Raw genomic sequence first — 22,021 nt, 5'->3', positions numbered from 1 at the left:
AAATGAGTTCTGAAAATGATAATAATATAGTTGAAATATGTGTAATTCAGATTATATTCATTTGATAGTATGGGATTGTGAAGATTATTAAATTTTTGAATGAGATCATGAATCCATTGATGTTAGACCACCATACTGATAATTGCCATGTGCTCAGTAGTGACTAGCTTTGTGAGGGAATTCTAGGAGTTCTAGTGAGAAGCTGTAACCAGTGAAGCTAGTCCGTGTCGCGTAGAGACAGATGTATCTACATCAGTACGATCGAAGATGGTCGAGCGATTTCATGGATTGGTTGAGGTTAGTCATTAACACCGGTGGATGCCAGCTCTGTGGTCTAGAGGTTAGGTGTTCGGGCGCGACATCTGAGCCCTCGGGTTCGAATCTCGCGAGCGGGATCGTGGATGAACATTCCTGAGGAGTCCACAATAAAACGAAACGGCCGTCCAGTGATTCCAGGTTTTCAATGATGATCTAACATCAGTCGATTCATGATCTCAATCAAAAATATATTTATTTAATTTTATGAAATTGGAGGAAAGTCTCATCTATCTTTCAATCAACCAACCAGTAAAATCAACAATGGTTATATTTGTTCAAATTTGTCACTATGGTCTTTTTCATTTACTATATACCTATTAATCTCTGAGTACTAACCATTATTTGGCTTAAGTTGAATTTTAATTAGAAATACTCAGAAATTTATTGAAAAAAATCCCTGACCTCTTAAGTTTACTCGAACGCGTTCATTCTATGTATCCACTTTTCGAATATCTTAAGTAGTTGACTTTTGGCAATAACTCTACACTATATCCATCATAGTTTAATACTGTTTCTATTTAGTAATGCATTTCATCGAAACTGTTCCTTTAAATTATCAATGATGTTGGTGAGGTTTTGGAAAAAGATCAAGATTACTTAAACTGAATAAGGTTATTCTTATACTCCAACGTTGGAACCTACTATCTTCATAAATTCACTTATTATTGTTTTTTTTAAATCTTCCCATTGATGTTTAGGACTGCAATTGAACAGTCTCGTATAAGCATATATGCACACTGTGAGTATTGCCTCGATATTGCCTTAATTCACAAGCATTATGTGCAAAGATGGATAGTGACTTGCTGTGGAATCCAGGACTCGCGTTTCGTCCTATCTGAGATTCGTCAGCTGGATGAACCTGCATCTCAGAGTTGATGTTCACTCTGGGACTCACCCATCTTTGTATATAATGCTTGTGAATTAAGGCAATGTTGAGGCAATCTGCACACGATGCAAATATACCAATAAGAGACTGACTAATTGCAGTCCTAAACATCAGTGCGAAGATTCAAACAAACAATACCAATTGGATTTAAACTCCACCCCATTGCACAAGCAAGTGGCTATCAGGCATTTGAAGCGAACGGTACTGAATTCGATTCCCAGACTGAACATCCACTTTGAGATGCAGGTACATCCGTCTGATGAGTCACAAATAGGGCGAAACGCGCAACCTGGGTTCCACTGCTAGCCACTATGCATCTTTGCATCTAATATCTCCGTGTCTAAAGTTTTACAGTTGTGGGAGAAACTTCAAAATGTGTCTGAATTATTAAATACACTGCAATTTAATGAATCAAATAAACCATTCAAATTCAGTTCGGAGATCATTTATGGTATAAAATCTCATTTTTTGTTGTGGTAATTATACCTAAAATAGGTACAAGAAGATAAAAATCGTCGACGGTTTTTTCTCAAATTAACCAAAATCAAACGTTATTTCCCGGAAATTTAACTCGATATCTATGTGTCAGTGGTACATCCGACTTCCATAGAAGTTCCATCATAAACATAGATATAATTCATTTACTTTGTTCTACAATCCGTTATTTAATTATGGCATTTATAGTGTGCGTATGTGTATATGGAATAGTAATGTGTGCTACTGATGTCCACAGACATAAATAGCATGTATCACCAATCGGAAATGGAATACAAGGTGGCACGAAGTTAAGAAGATCGAAGAGAAGGAAACGAGAACAATGACTGATTGGTATAGAAGCGAAGAAACAATGAACTCTGAGACAATTGATGGATATCTCTTAAATGAGCTACTTACTGTATGGTTCACAGATTTCACCAAAATATTCTGTAATGTTATGTTAAAATACATTTGGATGTCCCCACTTGGCATTCTCATTCACTACTGAACTACAGATATATTTTATGAAAGTCCACGATGAAAAGTTTGGTCTTTGACAGATTTTAAGTACATCATATAGTGAAGAGGAATAAATTTTGATATTCAAGATCAAATAGAAAACAAATCAATGATTATAAGGATGTTCAACTAACTTACCCAATAGCCGTCGCAATTCTAGTGTAGAGAAAATATGAACAGTGAGAATAATTTATCGAATCTTGAGTGAGCCTATAATTTATGGACAATCTTTGTGCCATGTTAAAGTGATCTTGAGAGTGTCCACCTAATAACCAGAACTAAGCGACGGTTATAGACATGTGTCAACAATTCGAATTATGATTTACAGTTAATAGTTAAGGTTAGGAATTACATTTGGAGTTTTCATCATGAATTGTTATCAACTATAATGCCAAAATTCTATTTAGCCAAATAGATTGGTGAATTTTGCGCCAAAATTCGAGACCTGTTATCTTATATGTGATTAGTTCATCCATAAATTATAGTCTCGCCGAATCTTGCTATGATACTATAGATATGTTTTGATTGTTCTATGAATAGACTATTGATAACCATTTTTACCAGTTTAGATTGGAAGAAAAGTATAGTCATGTTGAATGTACAAACATATAAAGTTGACCAATATCAACGTATAAAACTTCTTTGGTTAACCCCCAAACTCCCAATAATGTTAAATGAATTATTTTAGTCAAAATCATAAATTAATTTGACTGGACTTAAATGAATATTTGGCAACTTTCAAACACAATCTTCATTAAGACAAAGAATGTTCACTTCAGCTTTGTGGAATATTACTCAATTTTGCATTGTTATTCCAAAGTTATTTGATATGATGTTGAATAATGTTGTTTTAAAATGATCTTGAACAACTCAGTCTAAATATACATTTGACTCTTCAGAAATCTTTGACTTCTGTTACTAAGGTCTAAGATTCTAACACTTCACATAATTTATAAAAGAATATATATTTTGAAAAACTGCTCCCATTACAATTATAACCTAGACTGCTCACAGGTACTTGAAAGTATTCACAGAAGACATTTCACTACTTAATATTGTTCAAGCATTCAACTGGCATCGATCATTTTCACACGAATAGAACATTTCCTAGTCTAATTCATTATTCTTCTCACAGTTATTGAGTCCAGTTTATTGATGAGCGATTCAGATGGAAGTCTTAGAATGATCATCATACTTCAGAAAACTCTTGACGTAACACTCTAACAATAACTGCCTGATTCGCCTGAACTATCCAAATTATCTGACCATAACTTACACACCTTATTCAAGTGTGCATATATGTTTAGCAATACGTTTAGAGAATGTGATCTGTAAATGTTTTATTAACCTCGAAAACAGAGTTTAACTTGTTATCAACATTCATTAAAGTAACTCAAATTCAATGTTACATAATCATTGTCTTTTCAAATGACTATCACATTGTATGATATTTTCTTCCTTGAAAGTTAAGAGAACATTTAGTTACAAGAAATTTGTTAATAAACGAATTGTGTAAGTACAATTCGTCAACACTAATCAATCAAGTGTTTCATTCAATAAATAGTACTAATGAAATTGGTTGTTATCACATCTACTAAACATAATTCACTTTTCTGAATTCTTTCAGTAATTTGAATTGACATTAATGTTTCACACTTTCAAAACTGACCATCTCAAACGATTGTTCAACTAACCGGCTACATTTTGTATTTGAAAAATGTGATAAGGAGGATAAGACAAAGTGAGTTTGAATTCGAAAACTCCACTAAGGTTTATTTGAAAATGAACATTTTAAATCATAAATTATCATCTATTCATCAGTAAAAATGATAGAACAACAGATATACGACATATACTACTGAATTACATCATTTAATTAAAGTACAAACACTGAGTACTTTAAAATCTTTATGAAAATTAAATACATTTTAAACAACTTAGTCTTTCAACATTATCAATCGTTTACTGTAATTGTAATATATGCTACTTATATCAACAAACATAAGTAGTATATAACATTAATTAGAAGTGAAATGTCTGATAACAGAACTTTGAGAAGATCGAGTCGAAGAGAACAGGAATACAATGAACGTTAAAGATTGCAATAGACAATTGATAGTAGATGTACAAATGAAATACAGTATTGAATGTATGGTTATCATATTCTTTTCCGAAGAATTCTATAATTTTGCCTTAATCAATAATTTGATCTACCCTACTTACATCTGAATGTTCATTCATATTACATGATGATTAAGTTTAATTAGAATGATCACAGTATTCAGTATCTAACCAGATTCATGAAATTGACTTTTTAAAGAAGTACTGAAATCTAAAGTGGATATTCACAATATTAATAACATACATTTCATTAAAGTACTCTATTTTCATAGCAACATTACTGATTCCATACAAAATGACTTACGGGGCAAGAAAAAATTGTGATCTAAAATATATGTATGTAGATAACATCTTAACAAACCTATCTGAAATCTCGTTTTACATTGTATCAATGAGAGGTAATAAGTTAAGATCAATTATAATCTCATCTCCATGATTGAATTTACACCATAAACCTTCAGTGTCAATTCTGTCTTTCAATCAAATCTTTCAGTTCATCTTGCTGGAAATGTACGTCAACATTGAAGCAGTACTTGTTATGAATTATGAATTCTAAGGTAAGATAGAGATTATCAATAAATTTCATTTTATATAAAAGATATCAATTATAGAATAGTCTAAACCCTTAATAATAATGATATAAGTATCAAATCTATTGAATAAGTTGCTAACTATCTACACTCTCTAATTCAATGGATAATTCATTGTCTTCAAAAAGATGAAAAGTACTCATTTCAAGTGTTATTGAGTATAGGTATATCAAGTTCGTTTGTGCTAACTAGAATGAGGTATGACAACAATTCAGTTTACTTAAGAATAAAAATATAATTCAGTTATTCACTAATTTAACTTTTCTGCATAGGCATGGTTGCTCAAGACTATGGATCGATTGAAGTTAGACATGAACACCGTTGGATAATAGCTCAGTGGTCTAGAGGTTTAGTGTTCACACGTGAGACCGAAGAGCGTGGGTTCGAGTTCCGTGTGTGAAATCGTAGATGTGCATTGCTGAGGAGTCCCGTACTAGGATGAAACGATCATTCAGTGTTTTCGGGTTTTTTCATGGTGATTTAGATTAGGACAACTCATGAATTCAACTTTATAAAAAGTTATTTACAATAGTTTTTATAAGCCTACTTTACATTAATCAGAAATCAGTTTTATATAACCTGATCGCTTATAAAGATCATAAAAAGTTTTGATAGTTATTTGTAACTAAGTCTATCCTATTAAATGTTATTTGTATTAGCTAATAGCTAATACCAACTGGTGATAATAACATCTTGTTTCGTTCGTGGTTGTTTAATTGATTATGACAAATTGGACTTGTTAAACGATTCAGTAAATGTAAATATATACTTGATCTTTTGACCTGTATAACATCACAGATTGATTAAATGGTAGAGATGTAAATCAGTGGATGCCAGTACAATGATATAAAGGTTAAACTGTTGTTATCATACATGAAGATCTTGAGTTCAACCTCCAATTAAGATTTGGATTCATACTGTTAAAGAGCCCTATTCTAAGATAAAACAGTTGTTTATTGCTTCCTGGCTTCAGTAAGTGTCTAACTGTAATCAATCCATAAAGTAAACAATGAACCTATCAGAAGAAAGATTAAATTATAACCGACTGGACATATGATACATATGTCATAATTACACACATTACATAACATAAGACATATCTACTCTTCTCCCCTTAACACTAAACTACATTTATACAAATGACCGTTAGATAGTAACCAATATCAGTGTGTATAGCCTTATCATTTAATAGATATATTTTTAATCTCACAGGTTGAAATCATGAGTCAGTTGAAGCTAGACCACCAGGTTTTCAATGGTGGTCTAGCTTCAACTGACTCATGATTTCAACCTGTGAAATTTCTAAAACTCTCCACAAAACCCATTCTGATATTTTCAATCCTTTGAATTTTAGAAATTCCCGAAACAGATTTAGGAAATGAACAAATAACTCACTCTTCAGGTTTTTGACTAAAATTGATATAAACAATAATAGAGTTATTTATAAAATGTTTAAATTGAAAACGAAACTGATAACTGGTTGATATATTGATCGGGTTCGAATCCCGGAAGGTGGGATCATGGATGCGCACTGTTGAGAAATCCCATACTAGGACGAAATGGCCGTCCAGTGGCTTCCTGGTCTAGCTTCATGAATTCAACTATTGAAATTACTATAATATCCATAGGAATCTCTTTCTGATTACATTACTTATTGGACAAAATCGAAATTAATATTTTGTAAATTATTGTTATTATCAAATTGTATTGACTTGACGATCGTTTCTTATTGTTATTAGAACTTCTGTGAATATTAGGTTGTGTCTAGATTCCTTGGTATGAAGTGAAATTGGGACTAGTAAGAATTATCTTGGAGATTATCTAATGTAGTTTCAAAGGGGTGATTGATATGTGACAATGAAGCTAAATGTGTTAGGTCATTGATTGTGGGCAGACAGGCACTCAATTCACCTTATTGATTTCTACCCCTGGCTCAGTGTAAGTGATTGGTTATAACTGTGTGAGATGAAATATTATGGTTAGAAAGGGGGGATTGTGGAGATTATAGTAATTTTAATAGATGAATTCATGAGTCAGTCTAAAATAAACCTGGAAACACTGGGCGATCGTGCATTTAATCCCTATTGTGGGACACCTTAGCAGTGCGCATCCACGATCCTGCCTCGCGAGATTTGAACCCAGGATCTATCAGTCTCGCGCGTGAACGCGAGACACGTAATATGAAGTCTATAAACTTGAAGTTATACAGAAAAAAAACAAAAAAAATCACTTAGTTCTAGATCATTAACATTCAGAGATTGACTTACTTTGTATTTCCGCTATCATGTACAACTGACGAAGATTTTAGAATATGAATGTAAATTATTTAGAATAGGGATTCACATGTTTGATAATGAATTAAGTTATAAAGGAAGATGAATTAATGAAGTCTGTATGAAGTACTGAAGTGAATTCATGAGTACAGTTGATCAACTTTATTGTATAAATACTATAGATTTGGAGCTATTTACCAGCAAACTGCTTTACTGTAATCGTTAATTATTAAGTGTAATAATTATTATGTAATCTACTACATAGGAACTGTAACAGTTAAACAGATTGATTACTTCATTTCTTTAAGTTCACTAGTCTTTTGATAAATGTGATATAAAATAAGACACACACACACACACGCAAACGATATAAACAGACATCAGTCAACACCAGAAATAGTATACACTTATTGATGAAGTAGAGACTAAATCTTTTTGAATAGAAACTATCCATTCATTTCTCTTTAAGGTAAATTGTGATAGAAATGAGATTGAATACATGTTCATTCTATACCATATACACCTATATTTTTGATGAATAGTCTTGTGAGAAAATGCTTTAGAAAAGAATTGAGATATCAACTTACCGAAACCTGTACAAAATATTTATTAATAGACACTAGATATATATAGGTAAACTGGATAGTAGGTTCATGTTGACAACAACAACAACAACAACAAATAAAATGACCATATCTATCAATAATCAATAAAAGTTAGGAATTATAGATGGAAATGGATAGGATATACATGACGCAAATCATCAAACTGCATCACGAGGCAAACTCTAACTCGGAATCCTGAAGGGAAACAGAAAAGAGGAAGACCAAAGAACACACTACGTTGGGAAATAGAATCAGATATGGAAAGGATGAATAAAAACTAGAAAGAGCTGGGAAGGATTGTCCAGGACAGGGTTGGGTAGATAATGGTGGTGAGCGGCCTATGCTCCTTCACGAGGAGTAACAGGCGTAAGTAAGTAAGTAAATATAGATTATTGATTTTTAACTTAATGAATGGATATTATTCTCTTTGTTAAATGATTTGAAAACTTAAGTTTCATTTCTCATTCAAGAGTATGAGAACTACTGTTTAGTGTTCTTTTTTGAAATCATGTTAGCCAGTGAGAAAAAACGAACTTTAAATCCAGGATATACACAGGACTCTGTTTTTGAATATGAACATTCAATGGAATAAAGTTGTGTATATCCAACTTACTCTTATGTCTTAGCCATAAAAAGATGAGTAGTAAATGAACTTTAATAGTTCAGGATAAATCAACTATGGTAATCAATTGTGATCTTCCTTTTATGCAGTATATAAACTATTCTTGAATCTTAAATTCATAGAATGAACTTTATTGAATCAATTTTGTTATGTTGGTGCTCCCCCTTTGCAATTGGAAACCTATATTTATTGCCTATTTATCACGAATGATCATTTATATTTTGATGGAGCATTGTTCTCTGAACTGGATGGTTTAGTCGTGAAGCTTTCATCGTTCTGCTAAACGACATCATCAACACAAAATTCAGGTAGAAGCATTTATATGGCTTAGTCAAATTTATCCTGAATATCATCATTAACTTCTGTTTCTAAATTCATGTTAATAATACCATAGGTGAATGTTGAATATTTGAGACATAATCTAGTTGACCGATGACCGTACGTAATCTATGATGATGTTTGTCTGAGATAATGTAAAATATAGTCACATATTAATTCTATGAAGGATGATGATTTAGTAATGTTTTCATTCAAATGAACCAAATCTAAGCTTAAACTAAAGGATTTTAGTTGGTCATCTGTTGTATACTTTTAAATCAAAAGTAACCTGATAAAGATGTCAACACAATGTACAGAAATGAAGGTAAATATGATGAGTTGATCAAGTTTATAAGAATGGCGGAGAAGATTTGTAACTCAGATTGATGATTTTGATCGAGTTTTCATCGTTCTTCTGGATGATATCATCAGCTTTACGACTAAACCATTCAGCTCAGAGAACAAAACTCCATCAAAAAAAAGTTTATAAGAATCTTGTAGAATGATAAGATTTCGGATTCCTTCTTCTAAACATTGATCAATAGATCTTATCGTCATTTTCACGTTAGTAAAAAAAAAAGAAAAATTAAAGAAATAAAATCACTCAGCCAACTTTTTATTGATTTTGGATTTCATTATTGCATCAAATTTGAATAGAGTGGTTTAGTGAAAAACTCTATCCCTAGGGAAACACTTACTGGTTTATAGAATGAATGGTAACTGGGTAGTAATGGAATCCAAGACGTTAATTTTATCCTATTAAGGTTTCGTTACATAGATGTACCTACATTTTGGAGTTGACATTTATGCTGACATTCATACCCAGTATCTTTTACTTTAAATGTCAACACGTTGTTCAATTAGCTACTGAGTACACAAGGTTACTTATACAACGGTTTAGAAATTCTAACATGATTTATTATGGTTTAAATTATTCCGTTGTTGATACTTTAATTGAATTTTCATCAGTTTTACTTGGCATATCGTCATTCGGCAAGATCATAATTTATGGACGAACTAATCACACATAAGATAACAGGTCTCGAATTTTGGCGCAAAATTCACCAATCTATTTGGCTAAATAGAATTTTGGCATTATAGTTGATAACAATTCACGATGAAAACTCCAAATGTAATTCCTAACCTTAACTATTAACTGTAAATCATAATTCGAATTGTTGACACATGTCTATAACCGTCGCTTAGTTCTGGTTATTAGGTGGACACTCTCAAGATCACTTTAACATGGCACAAAGATCGTCCATAAATTATAGTCTCATTCATTATTTAGTGTAGACTCATTTAAAATATAAAATACTGGATGCGATTTCTGGAATAACCATCAATGTTAAGATTCATCTACATCCAGATCATTTTATTCATATCAGAAGTGATTTTATGAAGATTGTAGTAATTTCAATAGTTTAGATCATGAATCAATTGAAACTAGACCAACATGGAAAACTTGGAAAGTACTGGATGGCCGTTTCATCCTCAGCAATGAACATCCATGACCCTCACCTCGTGAGGTGATCTAGCTTCAATTGACTCATGATCTTAACGATTGACATTTTATTCATCTTTAACTTTACAACATGAAGTTTACAATTTAGTTTTCATTGGAAACATACATAGATGTGTATAACTCAAATTAGAATTCACTAACCTGTAATGAATTGTGAACTGATTATAAGTAATAAAGTTGTTCCAACAATAGAAACTGGTAACATCTTGATTTTCTAATAAAGTTTTTTTCTTTAATTTCTTCTCTCTCTTTTTTTGTTGTTTCCCTTGTTAAAATAGTTAAATATTAAAATAGAAAGTATTCAGTAATATTTATACATATTTATCATAGGTAAATAGAAATCATTGTTTATTAAACAAACATTTCTTTCTTTTTTCTTCTTTTCTTTCTTTTTTTCTCCCCCCTCTCTCCCCCTCCCCCCTCTTTTGTTAAAATTACTCAAATTTCAATTAGATTTATTATTTACCTTTTTTTCTTTTCTTCTTTTTTTCTTTTTCAAAGAAAAAAATATTTATTTTGTTCTGAAAACAAAAAAGAGGGGGTTGTTTATTTGTTAATGAAATGTATCAAATTTTCAATACGTATGTAGAAACCAATGTATCCTACATTGATATTAATAGTAATAATACTTAGTTACTTACACCTGTTACTTCCAATGGAGCATAGGCCGCCGACCAGCATTCTCCAACCCACTCTGTCCTTGGCATTCCTTTCTAGTTCTACCCAATTCTCGTTCATTTTTCTCATGTCTATCTCCATTTCCCGGCGTAATGTGTTCTTTGGTCTTCCTCTTTTGATTGGTTTAGCCTTGAGGATTCCATGTGAGGGCTTGCCATGTGACGCATTTGGGTGCTTTCCTCAATGTGTATTCTATTCACTTCCATCACTTCTTCCTAATTTCTTCCTCCGCTGGAATCTGGCTTGTTCTCTCACACAATAGGTTGTTGCTGATAATATTTGGCCAACTAATACAAAGTACTTTGTGTAGACAACTGTTAATAAACACCTGTGTCTTCTGGATGATGGCTTTCATTGTTCTTCAAGTTTTCGCCCCACACACAGTAGAACTGTTTTGACATTTGTATTGAAAATTTTCACTTTGGTTTTGGTTGATAGTTGTTTTGAGTTCCAGATGTTCTTCAGTTGTAGATATGCTGCCCTTACTTTTCCGATCCGAGCCTTCACATCTGCATCAGACCCACTGTGCACATCAATGATGATGCCCAGATATGTAAACGTTCTTACATTCTCCAAAGATTTTCCGTCAAGTGTGATTTAATTGGTGTGTGATATGTTGTATCGCAGAATCGGAGAATAATAATAATACATTAATGTAAGTTTTTACGAATAGTAGTGATTATAAACATTTAATCAAAGAGAATGCTTTAAGGAATTAAAAAAAACCTTCTTATAATATTCGTCGTGTGCTCATTAGTGACTGGCTTCAACACGGATTTACTGGAGTTCTAGACAGAAGTCATGACCAGTGGAGTTCAACCATGTCTGCTGTGAGATGGTAACTCACTGAAGACAATAGTGGACAGTGTCACAATTTCGTGGATTAATTGAAGTTGGATATTAACACCGTCGGATAATGACTTAGGGGTCTAAAGGTTAAGCATTCACTCATGAAACCGAAAATTCTGGGTTCGACTCCCATTAGTATCAGATTGTTGGTGTACACTGCTGAGGAATCCCATACTGCGACGAAACGGCCGTCCAATGCTTCCAAGTTTTGCATGACGGTCTACCTTAGATCGACCAATGAATTCAACTAGTAAATTTTCTATGGCAAAAATATTTATCATACGATTTTATTTTGATCTAAAAGAAAAAACGAGGGGGCTGTTTATTTATCAATGAAATGTATCAAATTTCCAATACTTATGTAAAAATGAATGTATCCTATACTAATAATAATAATAATAATAATAATAATAATAATAATAATAATAATAATATTCATACATAAATTGAGCATGATTGCTTCAGTTTAGTTACAAGACTTGATGAAGTCTTTCGAACAGCTTCAAAATACTCATTAGTATTACAGTCAACAGCTATAACTTAACTAAAAAGGTAACGAATTATTAATGATTGATTTTGTGGTAGTCTTGTGTCGCAGTTAACTATGATCACCACTACAGATCGATTACGTGCCAACTACCAGGTTAAAACCCTCTGTAGGATAAATATTAGAAGGACAGTTGTAGATTGTAGTTAAGATGTATTTGTTGGTGATCTCGTGGTATCGAAATAATACCGAGATCGTGCCAAAGTTTATAGGCGAGACTGCGTAGGTGAGTAAGTTCATGGTCACAAAAGTTTGTTTTTGGTACAATTAAACATAAGGATACAGTAAAACAATCACTGGTACAGTTGGTTATAATAATAAATGTTTCCATGGCACTAATCGCGTTCTCTTCATAAAATTAGATCACCACAATTCCATCCAAAGTTTTCTTTATTTAGATATAGTATGTCTCAATAGTGAAAAACGATTTCATCAATCTGACATGATTAAGGGTGTTCAGTGGTTGTTAGCTGTTTCCAGGCAATTCGAAAATAAGATCTAATGCTTGCTAACGCTCATCATCTGGAAGTATTTAAGACTTAAAGGAGACTTATAGTAGCTAATGTGATTAATCGTTACGTTACATAATTAAGTATAAAACTTTTCAGGCTTCAGTTGGTTATCATGCTTAGCTGAGTACACTCATCTGTCAAAATGGAGTAATCAAAGATAATTGTTGAAAATATGACAAGTGAGCTCGTCAGCGAGGTAACTTTGTATAGGAGATACATGGATGATAGTTATAGTTATATGTGATAAAGATTTTGAGGTTTCTCAGTTATTAGATAAACTCAAAGGCGTACAGAACAACAACGTAATGACCTATGAAGCAGAAAGTAATGACCAATTGCCCTTTTTATACATACTTTTGAGTCGAAGAGAGGATGGAAATATAAGACAGTTAGTTTATAGGAAGCCAACTTCGACTGGTCAATATTTAAATGTCCACAGTTTCTGTCTATTTCAATCTGGTTAAGTACCTCTTTAATAGGATTCAAAGAATATGCATCACAGATACGGTTGAAAAAGATGAAAAGTTGCTGACTGACACACTAATATCAAACGGTTATCCACTAAAGTTTATAAATAGGTGCAAAAGTCAGTCAACCCTAAAACATCTTGTTTATTCTGTTCCGAAGAAAACTGTTTATATCTATCTACCATATAGAGGCAAATCTAACAGTATGTTTTTAAGACAGAGATTGAAAACAGCCATCGAGAAAACCTATTATGCTGCTAAATTGGTTGTGATTGACAAGACTGAGCCCATTATTCCAAATAGACTTAGACAATGTACGAGTGATTAAGTTACATGTGATTGCATTTGCTAATTTACATGAATTTGGGGACACATAAAATGGGAGGAGTAATCGAACACTTCAATCAAGGGTCACTGAATATGTGCCTACACGGCTTCAAAACCAGTTAGTGTCAAGTGTTGCGATCGACGTGGGACATAGAAAACCATATTCATCCATAACAAACCACATAATTGAAACGGGACACAGCATTGACATTAATGCATATTCAAAAATTTTGTATAGAAATTGTCAAGGATGAATTCTCAGGTTCACAGAAGCCTTAGCCATTCGTAAATTTATCCCCCTCCCCCGCCTTATATGTACAAAAACAATTTGTCATAACCTTGGATTTACTCTGGTAATGTTTAAGCCATTTTATGGCCTAATGTGGTAATACGATAATTTCTTACTCTTTATATAGGATGTAAGATCATGTCTCTCTCCCCTTTATTACCATGTTTACTTGAACTGTCATTTAATTGACCTTTATTAATTTCTATATAAAATGTCCTGACCGGTAATGCTTGTGAATGAAGGCGATGTCGAGGCAATACGCACAGTATATCCATATGCCAATAAGAGACTGATCAATTGCAGTCGTAAACATCAATCGAACGATTCAAGTAAACAAAACTAAGTGAATCTAAAACTTCACCTCATTGCACAAGCAAGTGGCTATCAGGACTCAGTAGCTAAGTGGATAACGCGATGGCGTTTGAAGCGAACGGTACTGAATTCGAGTCCCAGAGTGAAAATCACTCTGCGATGCAGGTACATCCAGCTGACGAGTCCCAAATAGGATGAAACGCGAGTCCTGGATTGCACTGCTAGCCATTATCCATCTTTTCTTGTCCTCATCAGTATATGTGTGACCACAGTGTTCGGAATGTATCACTCAATTACATCACATTTTTTAAAGATCAGCTCCGCCTTCTCATTACTCTATCGAAAGATAATTGTGTTTTAGATAATGTTTATTCAGTAAAATAAATTGAATATTATGGGAAATCTGAATGTTCCAACTCTTGATAAATTAAGCTATCATAGTTATGATGATCCTCTTTGAACATGTAAACAAAAATTCATTTTGTATTGTTTATTTGAATCTTCCCATTGATGCTTAGGGATTGATCAGTCTCTTATTGGCATATTGCTTTAAGTCACAAGCATTATAAGTAAAGATGGATAGTGGCTAGCATCAAAATCCACGACGTACGTTTTGTCCTATTGGGGACTCGTCAACTGGATGTTCCTACCACATCCTAGAGTTGATGTTCACTCCAGAACTCCAACCTAATACCGTTCGCTTCAAACTCGATCACGTTATCCACTTAGCTACTGAGTCTTGATAGCCACTAGCTTGTACAATGAGATGAAGTTTAAATTCATTTTGTATTGTTTATTTGAATCTTTCTAAATAGGACGAAATGCACATCATGGATTCCACTGCTAGCCACTATACATCTTTACTTGTAAACAAATAGCTTAATAATATATAAGACAGAAATGTTCTAAGTAAATAATCCAAACTATTATGTAATTAATCATTTCAATATGATGACGTATATAGAAGTGAGTAACTTCACTCCATAAGTATTAATCTTTGTACTTGGCAAAAATGCTCTTTTTTTCTCAGAAATCTAAAAATTTCAAATCATAATGACCTGACTACTTATTAAATTCCCATTTAGTAGTATCATTAACTTTAAGTTTATTATTCCAATAATCATCATCTTAGATCGGTTAATGAATTTAACAAAGTTTGAATTGAAGGGAATATTTATATTCTGAAATTCTACAGTGTAATATAGCAGTTACTGGTGGAGAACCTGAATTTCTAAATCCTGCTCCATTTTCATATCAGATTTATAATTGTTGAAGTCAAAATTCACTCTCTATATTTATTGATTTGAACACATAAATATTGGTACAAGGAGGCACCAACATAGATATGTGCCACATAAATCATTCGGTTTATGTGAGGGCTGAAATACTGTCCGGGGGCTTAAACCGAAGAAGGTAGTTTTCTTAGGGGGTCACACCCTGAACCTTTGACCTAAAAGTCTGATCCACAAGGCAGTAGAGCAATGTCAAGAGATGCAGTCTCATGGTAGACGGTGACCAACAATCGGTTCATACACCATTTGTTCCTTTAGGATCCTCGAGTCGATGTACACCATTGGTTTGGAATCAGGGTTTTCCAACTCCTCTAAGTGAACCAACTGTGTCCACCAAACCGGCTAAAGCTCCGGACATCCACTTTTCTTCCTCTCAATTTCGTAAACAACATCCCCACCACGAGAAGACAGTAAGTAGGACTTCCCTGCCAGTGGTTGTATGCATGTGGCCATGTGAGAGCATTTGGAGAGGGAGAGCTGACTCTACTCACCCTCGACCATACCAGGGTATTGGGGGGGGGCAGATTTCTGTCTAAATTTTACTACATCATTAATCAAACACAGCTATCTATTAAACTTACACATTGATTCTTATTCATTTATCTGTACAATCACTCATTTACATTTAAAAATTATCATATATGTATGCGATTAGATATATTGGTTAGTATAGTTTTTCAACAGATGGTATCTCGAATCATTTGAATGAATAGTCCAAGAAAGTATATTCAGTTGTTTATAGTTTACTTCAATAAGGCTTCCAAGTTCACTTTAATGACATACATCTATGTTTAGTCACTATCCCAGAGACCAACATTTCTTTGTTTCATTTGTAGTCAATATTTGGAAGAATTTCTGCCGTCTCAATACCTTATTTTTGTTAATTGCACCCCTACTTGAATATTCGTCTGGTTGTTTATTTGCTTGACTCTTTGCTGCATGTCATGTTTTTTCTAAGTAACATTAAAAAAAACACAGATGGAGTCTATGGAGTGTTTGTTCTATGGTGAAAACATTTGTGTTACCCTGTGACTTTTATTACAACGAACAATGGTTGCAAAGAACTATTTCAAGAGATTCCGTAACACTCATGTTGTAATATATTCCGAGAAGTTGATTTATGTTTAACAATTTTAAAAGAGATGTATTCTTTGGGCATGGGATGTACTGGTTATCTAAAAGTTCGTACACACATCAGCTAACAGTACTGAATCTTTGTTTTTGCTCAAACTGAACAGAATATTGATAAATGTTGTGATGGAAACACAGTTACTTAAAACAATTTAAGTAGTATAACTACATTTAACATATGAATTATCAGATGAACTGATAGTCACAAGGACAACTATAAATAATAAAAAATGAATTAATCGTTACTGTTCTAATCCTACTGGGTTGGAGAATTCTTCCATTTAAGTTATGATCGCTGAATGCTAGGAGAAGTCAGTCATTAAAGACCATCTATTTTGCTCGATATATTCAGTGGGTTTCAGTCATAAAACTTGTTAGGTAAGGTGCAAACCAACATATCACTCAATTATTCACATTTATATATTTGGCTAGAAAGTTTTGCTATTATAACATTCGTAAATCTGTGTTCATATAGCTTTGTAATACATGAATCACTTAACCTCGCTGAATGTGTCTAAGGATTTAATCAAAGAATTGAAAAGTTCATGATCTCTTATTTCACGGCTCAGTATTAGTATTGTAGCATTAAATAAATTGTGTAAGTTTTCGACAATGATGTTGACCTCATTAGTTTACTGGACACATGCTGTCTGAAGGTGTTCGGTCAAGCATCCGTACCAGATCACGAAAGAGTACTCCGTGCTGCGAATCCATTGTAACTGCTAGTCAGCTTAAACCAAACGCTTTTTAGCATATCAATAGCCTTCCAAATATATCTTCAAACCCTTTCATTTCTGACTTCTGATTTAATTGGGTTGGTATACTTCAATCATAAAAGTGTCACGTGTAAAAACGTTGTCAAACTATGACTACCTGTCATATCTTTAGTATTATTTTAAGGTTTGAAAAACGTTTATTAAGTTTCTTCATTTAAGAAAAAAAATATACACATGATTATGCAACTAATGACAATCTCCAAATCAGAGAATAAGAATAAGAGCAGATTTTTTGTCAAGATTTCCTAAGACCCTAACAAGATCTGATATTTCAACATTAAGCCACGGCAGTGTGAAGAAACAACCTAGAAAGTTATACATTTCTGTTGAAATAACGATAACAAGTATTACTCTGTTGCATATGAAAGTACTTTACCAATAAGGACAATGTAAGATCATGCTAAATGAAATGATATTGAACGTAAATAAGAGTAACATATCGAGATTCAATTAAATTCATTAATGGACCATTTCATAAGCTAACCAATTAGCCAATACATAAAGTATAAATTAACTGGAACTTTTCATTACATTTTATTTGAGCTGTTGAACAACTCTATGTTGAATGGTGTTTAAATATACCTGTTTGTTTGTCTGCTTACCACTCAGCCGGTAGCCATTCGCCTTAGACGCCATGAAACGGGACAACTCAGGAAACAACCAAGATGGTCCTCCGTCAAAATTCCAACGTTCTTCCGTTGATTTAACAAATGTTTCCATCAGATTTCTTATTCCTGGGAGGGCTGCAGGGATAATGATTGGGAAGGGTGGGGAAAATATCAAAAAAATTCGATCACAGGTTTGTTCTTTCATAATTCATTTAGTGACTTGCTCAATCGCTGTTTTGGCACCAACTGACTCGATTCTTTGTTTTATATTCTTTACGGTTCCTCCACCTTCCGGACACTTACTCGCTGAATCTGGTCAATCTCCTCTGATAACCCAATGGTTTGGGTTGGTACCACATGCCTGCCTTATTCTCAAACTGATGACTCTGGCTCACTGAAACCGGCCCTGCTTTATCCCATTTATTGTCTCAGTATAACGTCAAGCTGAATATTCCCGACAGCAGAGGCCCTGAACGGTAGGGTAACCCAGAAACTTAATGTCACCTTGATGTCTATTCGGTCGATTAATTAGTTTGCCTAAATTGTTATTTTCATGTTTTTGGTTCATTAATGTATTTGTAAAGCCCTTTTTGGATATGATTTGCAAAGTCATTCCTGACTGCTTAACTACCAGCTAACCCACGAGTTACTGTTGTAACTGGAAACCCCAGTGACTTAGTCATTCATTGGATTCTATTGTGTAAAAATCTAGACAAGTTTTGATGATAACCCTCAGACGGTTGTCTAGTTCTCCGAGCCCTCCACGACTGTCACTATATGGAAGGGTGTCATGAGCTTCGCTATACGATTAAAGTTTTTGTTTTCTTCCTTCTTTCCCATCCTAACTTGCTTTTTCTCCGATAGGATAATGACTATCGAAGGTGACCTGCAGGCTATCTGCAGCATCATGCGCGATGTTTGTCCGAAACTGAAGGTAAGGTGAACTTAATAAAATTGACTTCAAAGGATATAATGAATGCCAAACTTTCCGACCCTAAACGCATAATGGGTGCCCAAGGATCTCGACGCCGCCCGAGACGAAGTGAAGATCCAGAACGAGATGATGAGGAAGACGAAAACATGATTGACTTCAGAATATTAGTGCACGAAAGCCAAGCTGGGTCTGTAATCGGTCGAGGCGGTGAACGTATTAAGGACCTTCGTGATGTAAGTTTGTCGGCGTTTGCTAAAACATGAAATTTAGAAATACAAAATGCGTGTTATCAAGGTGTACCAGATGTTGGCTCCGTTATCTACTGACCGAGTTGTACAGATGGTTGCTGACCCAGACAATGTCGTCCAATGTTTGAGAGCTGTGATAGAAGCAGTAGAGGTAAGTACATACGTTTAGCTCGGTCATTTCTGCCTCCCCCAATCGGCTCTCACAATCAAATCATTGATAACCACAAACCTGGGTCTGTTGTCCTATGGTCGTACTGTCACGACCCTATCGACAACCAATTGCACTCCACACTTGCGGTGTCGGTAAGCAGTCATACTTCCAAAACTAAGAGTATTGACGAACGGTGTGTTGCACTAACATCTGAGTGTTGTGTCACGCCTTCGAGTGCATTGGCTGACCTTTTGTGGTGTGGGTGCATTCACTGCATATAGTATTAGCAGTTACTTGGTATTTATTGTGTTGTTTGTGCTCCTGACACAATGTTGTGTTTTGTACTTTTCAGTCTGCTCCTCCTCGTGGTCGCCGTGAGGATTATGACGCTGCCAACTTCAGTGAGGGTGATGCTCTCAACTATGGCGGTTGGTTGTCTCGAGAAGCTGCAGCAGCACTCGCTCAAGGGATGCCTCTCCGTGGACCTGGGTGCATGCCGCCGATGGGTTATAACATGGGAGGTCCGTACATGATGGGTGGTGGAGACATGGGGCCGATGGGTGGCGGTATGGGCCCTATGGGAGGAGGGATGGGACCAGGTGGAGGAATGGGTCCTATGGGTGGCGGACCGGTTCCCGGAGGTCGTGGTAGAGGACCTCGCTCCGGTGGCGGAATGATGAGTGGAAGCGCGCCTCTCGCTCAAGGCCAGCGAGGAATGATGGGCTCTTCAGGCCCAGCACCTGTCCCCCTCCTGCCGGTCGTAACAACTCTATGGGTCCTCCAGGTGGTTATAGTAGTTCCGCAGACGGAGGCTACGGTGGTCAAGGTGGATATGACGGGTCAGGAGGATTCGACAACGGAGTATACGGAGGCATTGACCAAACTGGACAGGGAGGATTCAGCGGCCCTGGATACGGTGGATCAGGCAACATGGCTTCTGGAGGTTACGGTGGGTCTGGGTATGGTGGAAGCCAGCGTGGATCGGCTGACATGGCAGGTGGTCAAAGGTAAGTCATTTCATGTTATACTACGTAACGCAACACTAAACGACCAAAACTCGTGAAAGTTTAAGTAGTTTATAGGAATTAGGATCCAGCTGTGTACCTCAGGGTTGACTACGTAAGAAGAACTCACCCCGAGCTATTGTTCAACTTAGTTCGGAAATCATACACGCGGTGACAGCTGGGGGACCATCGTTGTTTTTGGGACCTCGGCCAACCGTCAGATGCTCCACTGTTGAATCAGCCGGTCTGTAACAATCCACATAGTTGCTAAGAATAGCCGCCCTAGGTTGTAAGGAGTACGCTTCACAATAATTTCTACAGAACGGGGTTGCCTATACTGAAGTGCACCCACTGGCAATGCTGGCTGTGAATGGAGTTCCGAGAGGTATCAGGGTTCGTCGTGGGCGGAGAGACTACTTGTAGTGGGTCTGAAATTCAAACTTCGACTCACACACATCGGTTCGGGCAACCGAGTGGTACCAATAGTCCTAACAAAAATGGTGTGGCTCAAGGCCCGCCACATGGTCCTGTATTACTAGTGTGTGTCGGACTGAAGCAGAGAAGGCGGTACTTGCCGTAACCTAGCTACTGCAGAGTTGGATTATTGTTTACTCCCTCGTTCCGAGATCACAATCTTTTCCTAACAAATGTTTGTTTTCCTTGTAGTGCTTCCCGTGGCGGCACCTATGGTGGGTATGGAAGTATGGGATCTGGAGAGCATGTTGGAGGCAAAGCCAGCCAGTGGTATGGCGGATGGTCTTAAACATTTACTTGCATTTAATTTCAGTAAAATATACCTGTTAATAAATAACAATCACCTGTTGGTTCTTGATAACGTGTAGATAAGATTGAGTCCTTGGTTTGCGTGTTCATTGCAGTTAAACGAGTGCCGTTTTGTAGGTGTGTTTGACTTGAAGTTCATGTGGATGTTAATCTTATTTTTGAGCTTCATGACTGTGAACTAGAGGTTGAGATTCCGTTTGAATATGAGCCCCTAATATTTTGCTGTTAGTTGTTGAGTTCAGAATTTCAGTGTCAAAATAGAAACAATATGTATGAATCGCCTGGAAGCTGTGCGTTCTGCACCTTAATCTGTACAGTGCTGGGGTCCCATGATTTTATAAAAGGATTTAGGTTTTTCTGATTGTATTGTCTTTAACGAGCACGTATGGTGGTCTAATAAAGTTCGATGTACATGTGTACTACTGCTGTCACTGTGCTACTTGACCGATATTTACCGATAGCTAACACAAAAAGGAAAGGGCTCGTTTACTTAATGTGGCTGCTCAGAATATGTATTTCATTCCTCCTATCTGGACCGGTTCTATAGTGCAATGGGTTTATACTCACTAGCATTAAAATTGCATTCATATAACTTTAAAGAATTATAGGGTCATGAAGTATATAAATGTGGGTATCTCCAAATCTTCAGGTCACTGGGACGAACAGATGCAGTTTATTTTAAAAATCGGGCTTATTCTAACCTTATGTGTATTGGTTATCAAAGCATCCTTGGTCGACTTTGACTTGATTTTTTTCGGCCAAGGTTTGAAACGTTTCTCAAATCCATTTTTGTGCGACCATTTTTGGTCGATCTTTAAGATGGTCGGTTCTGCCGCCAAATGTGGACAGCCATACTGTT

The 22,021-nt window shown here is 35.2% G+C and overlaps 1 protein-coding gene across 1 annotated transcript; it reads left to right on the top strand.

Annotated features, from left to right (window-relative positions):
* Positions 1-4,807: 4,807 nt before the first annotated feature.
* MS3_00009665 (uncharacterized protein) lies at positions 4,808-21,263 on the top strand. The gene is made up of 8 exons (XM_012943267.3): positions 4,808-4,878; positions 18,044-18,233; positions 18,475-18,518; positions 18,907-18,976; positions 19,009-19,209; positions 19,247-19,375; positions 19,728-20,382; positions 21,046-21,263. The coding sequence occupies exons 2-8, from the start codon at positions 18,069-18,071 to the stop codon at positions 21,219-21,221; spliced, it is 1,440 nt and encodes a 479-aa protein (XP_012798721.3). The 5' UTR covers positions 4,808-4,878; positions 18,044-18,068; the 3' UTR covers positions 21,222-21,263.
* Positions 21,264-22,021: the final 758 nt, after the last annotated feature.

Source organism: Schistosoma haematobium, chromosome 7 (assembly GCF_000699445.3).
Source record: "Schistosoma haematobium chromosome 7, whole genome shotgun sequence".
NCBI lineage: Eukaryota > Metazoa > Platyhelminthes > Trematoda > Strigeidida > Schistosomatidae > Schistosoma > Schistosoma haematobium.
Note: the sequence above shows the minus strand (reverse complement) of the source record. Positions and strands in the feature narration are given on the sequence as shown.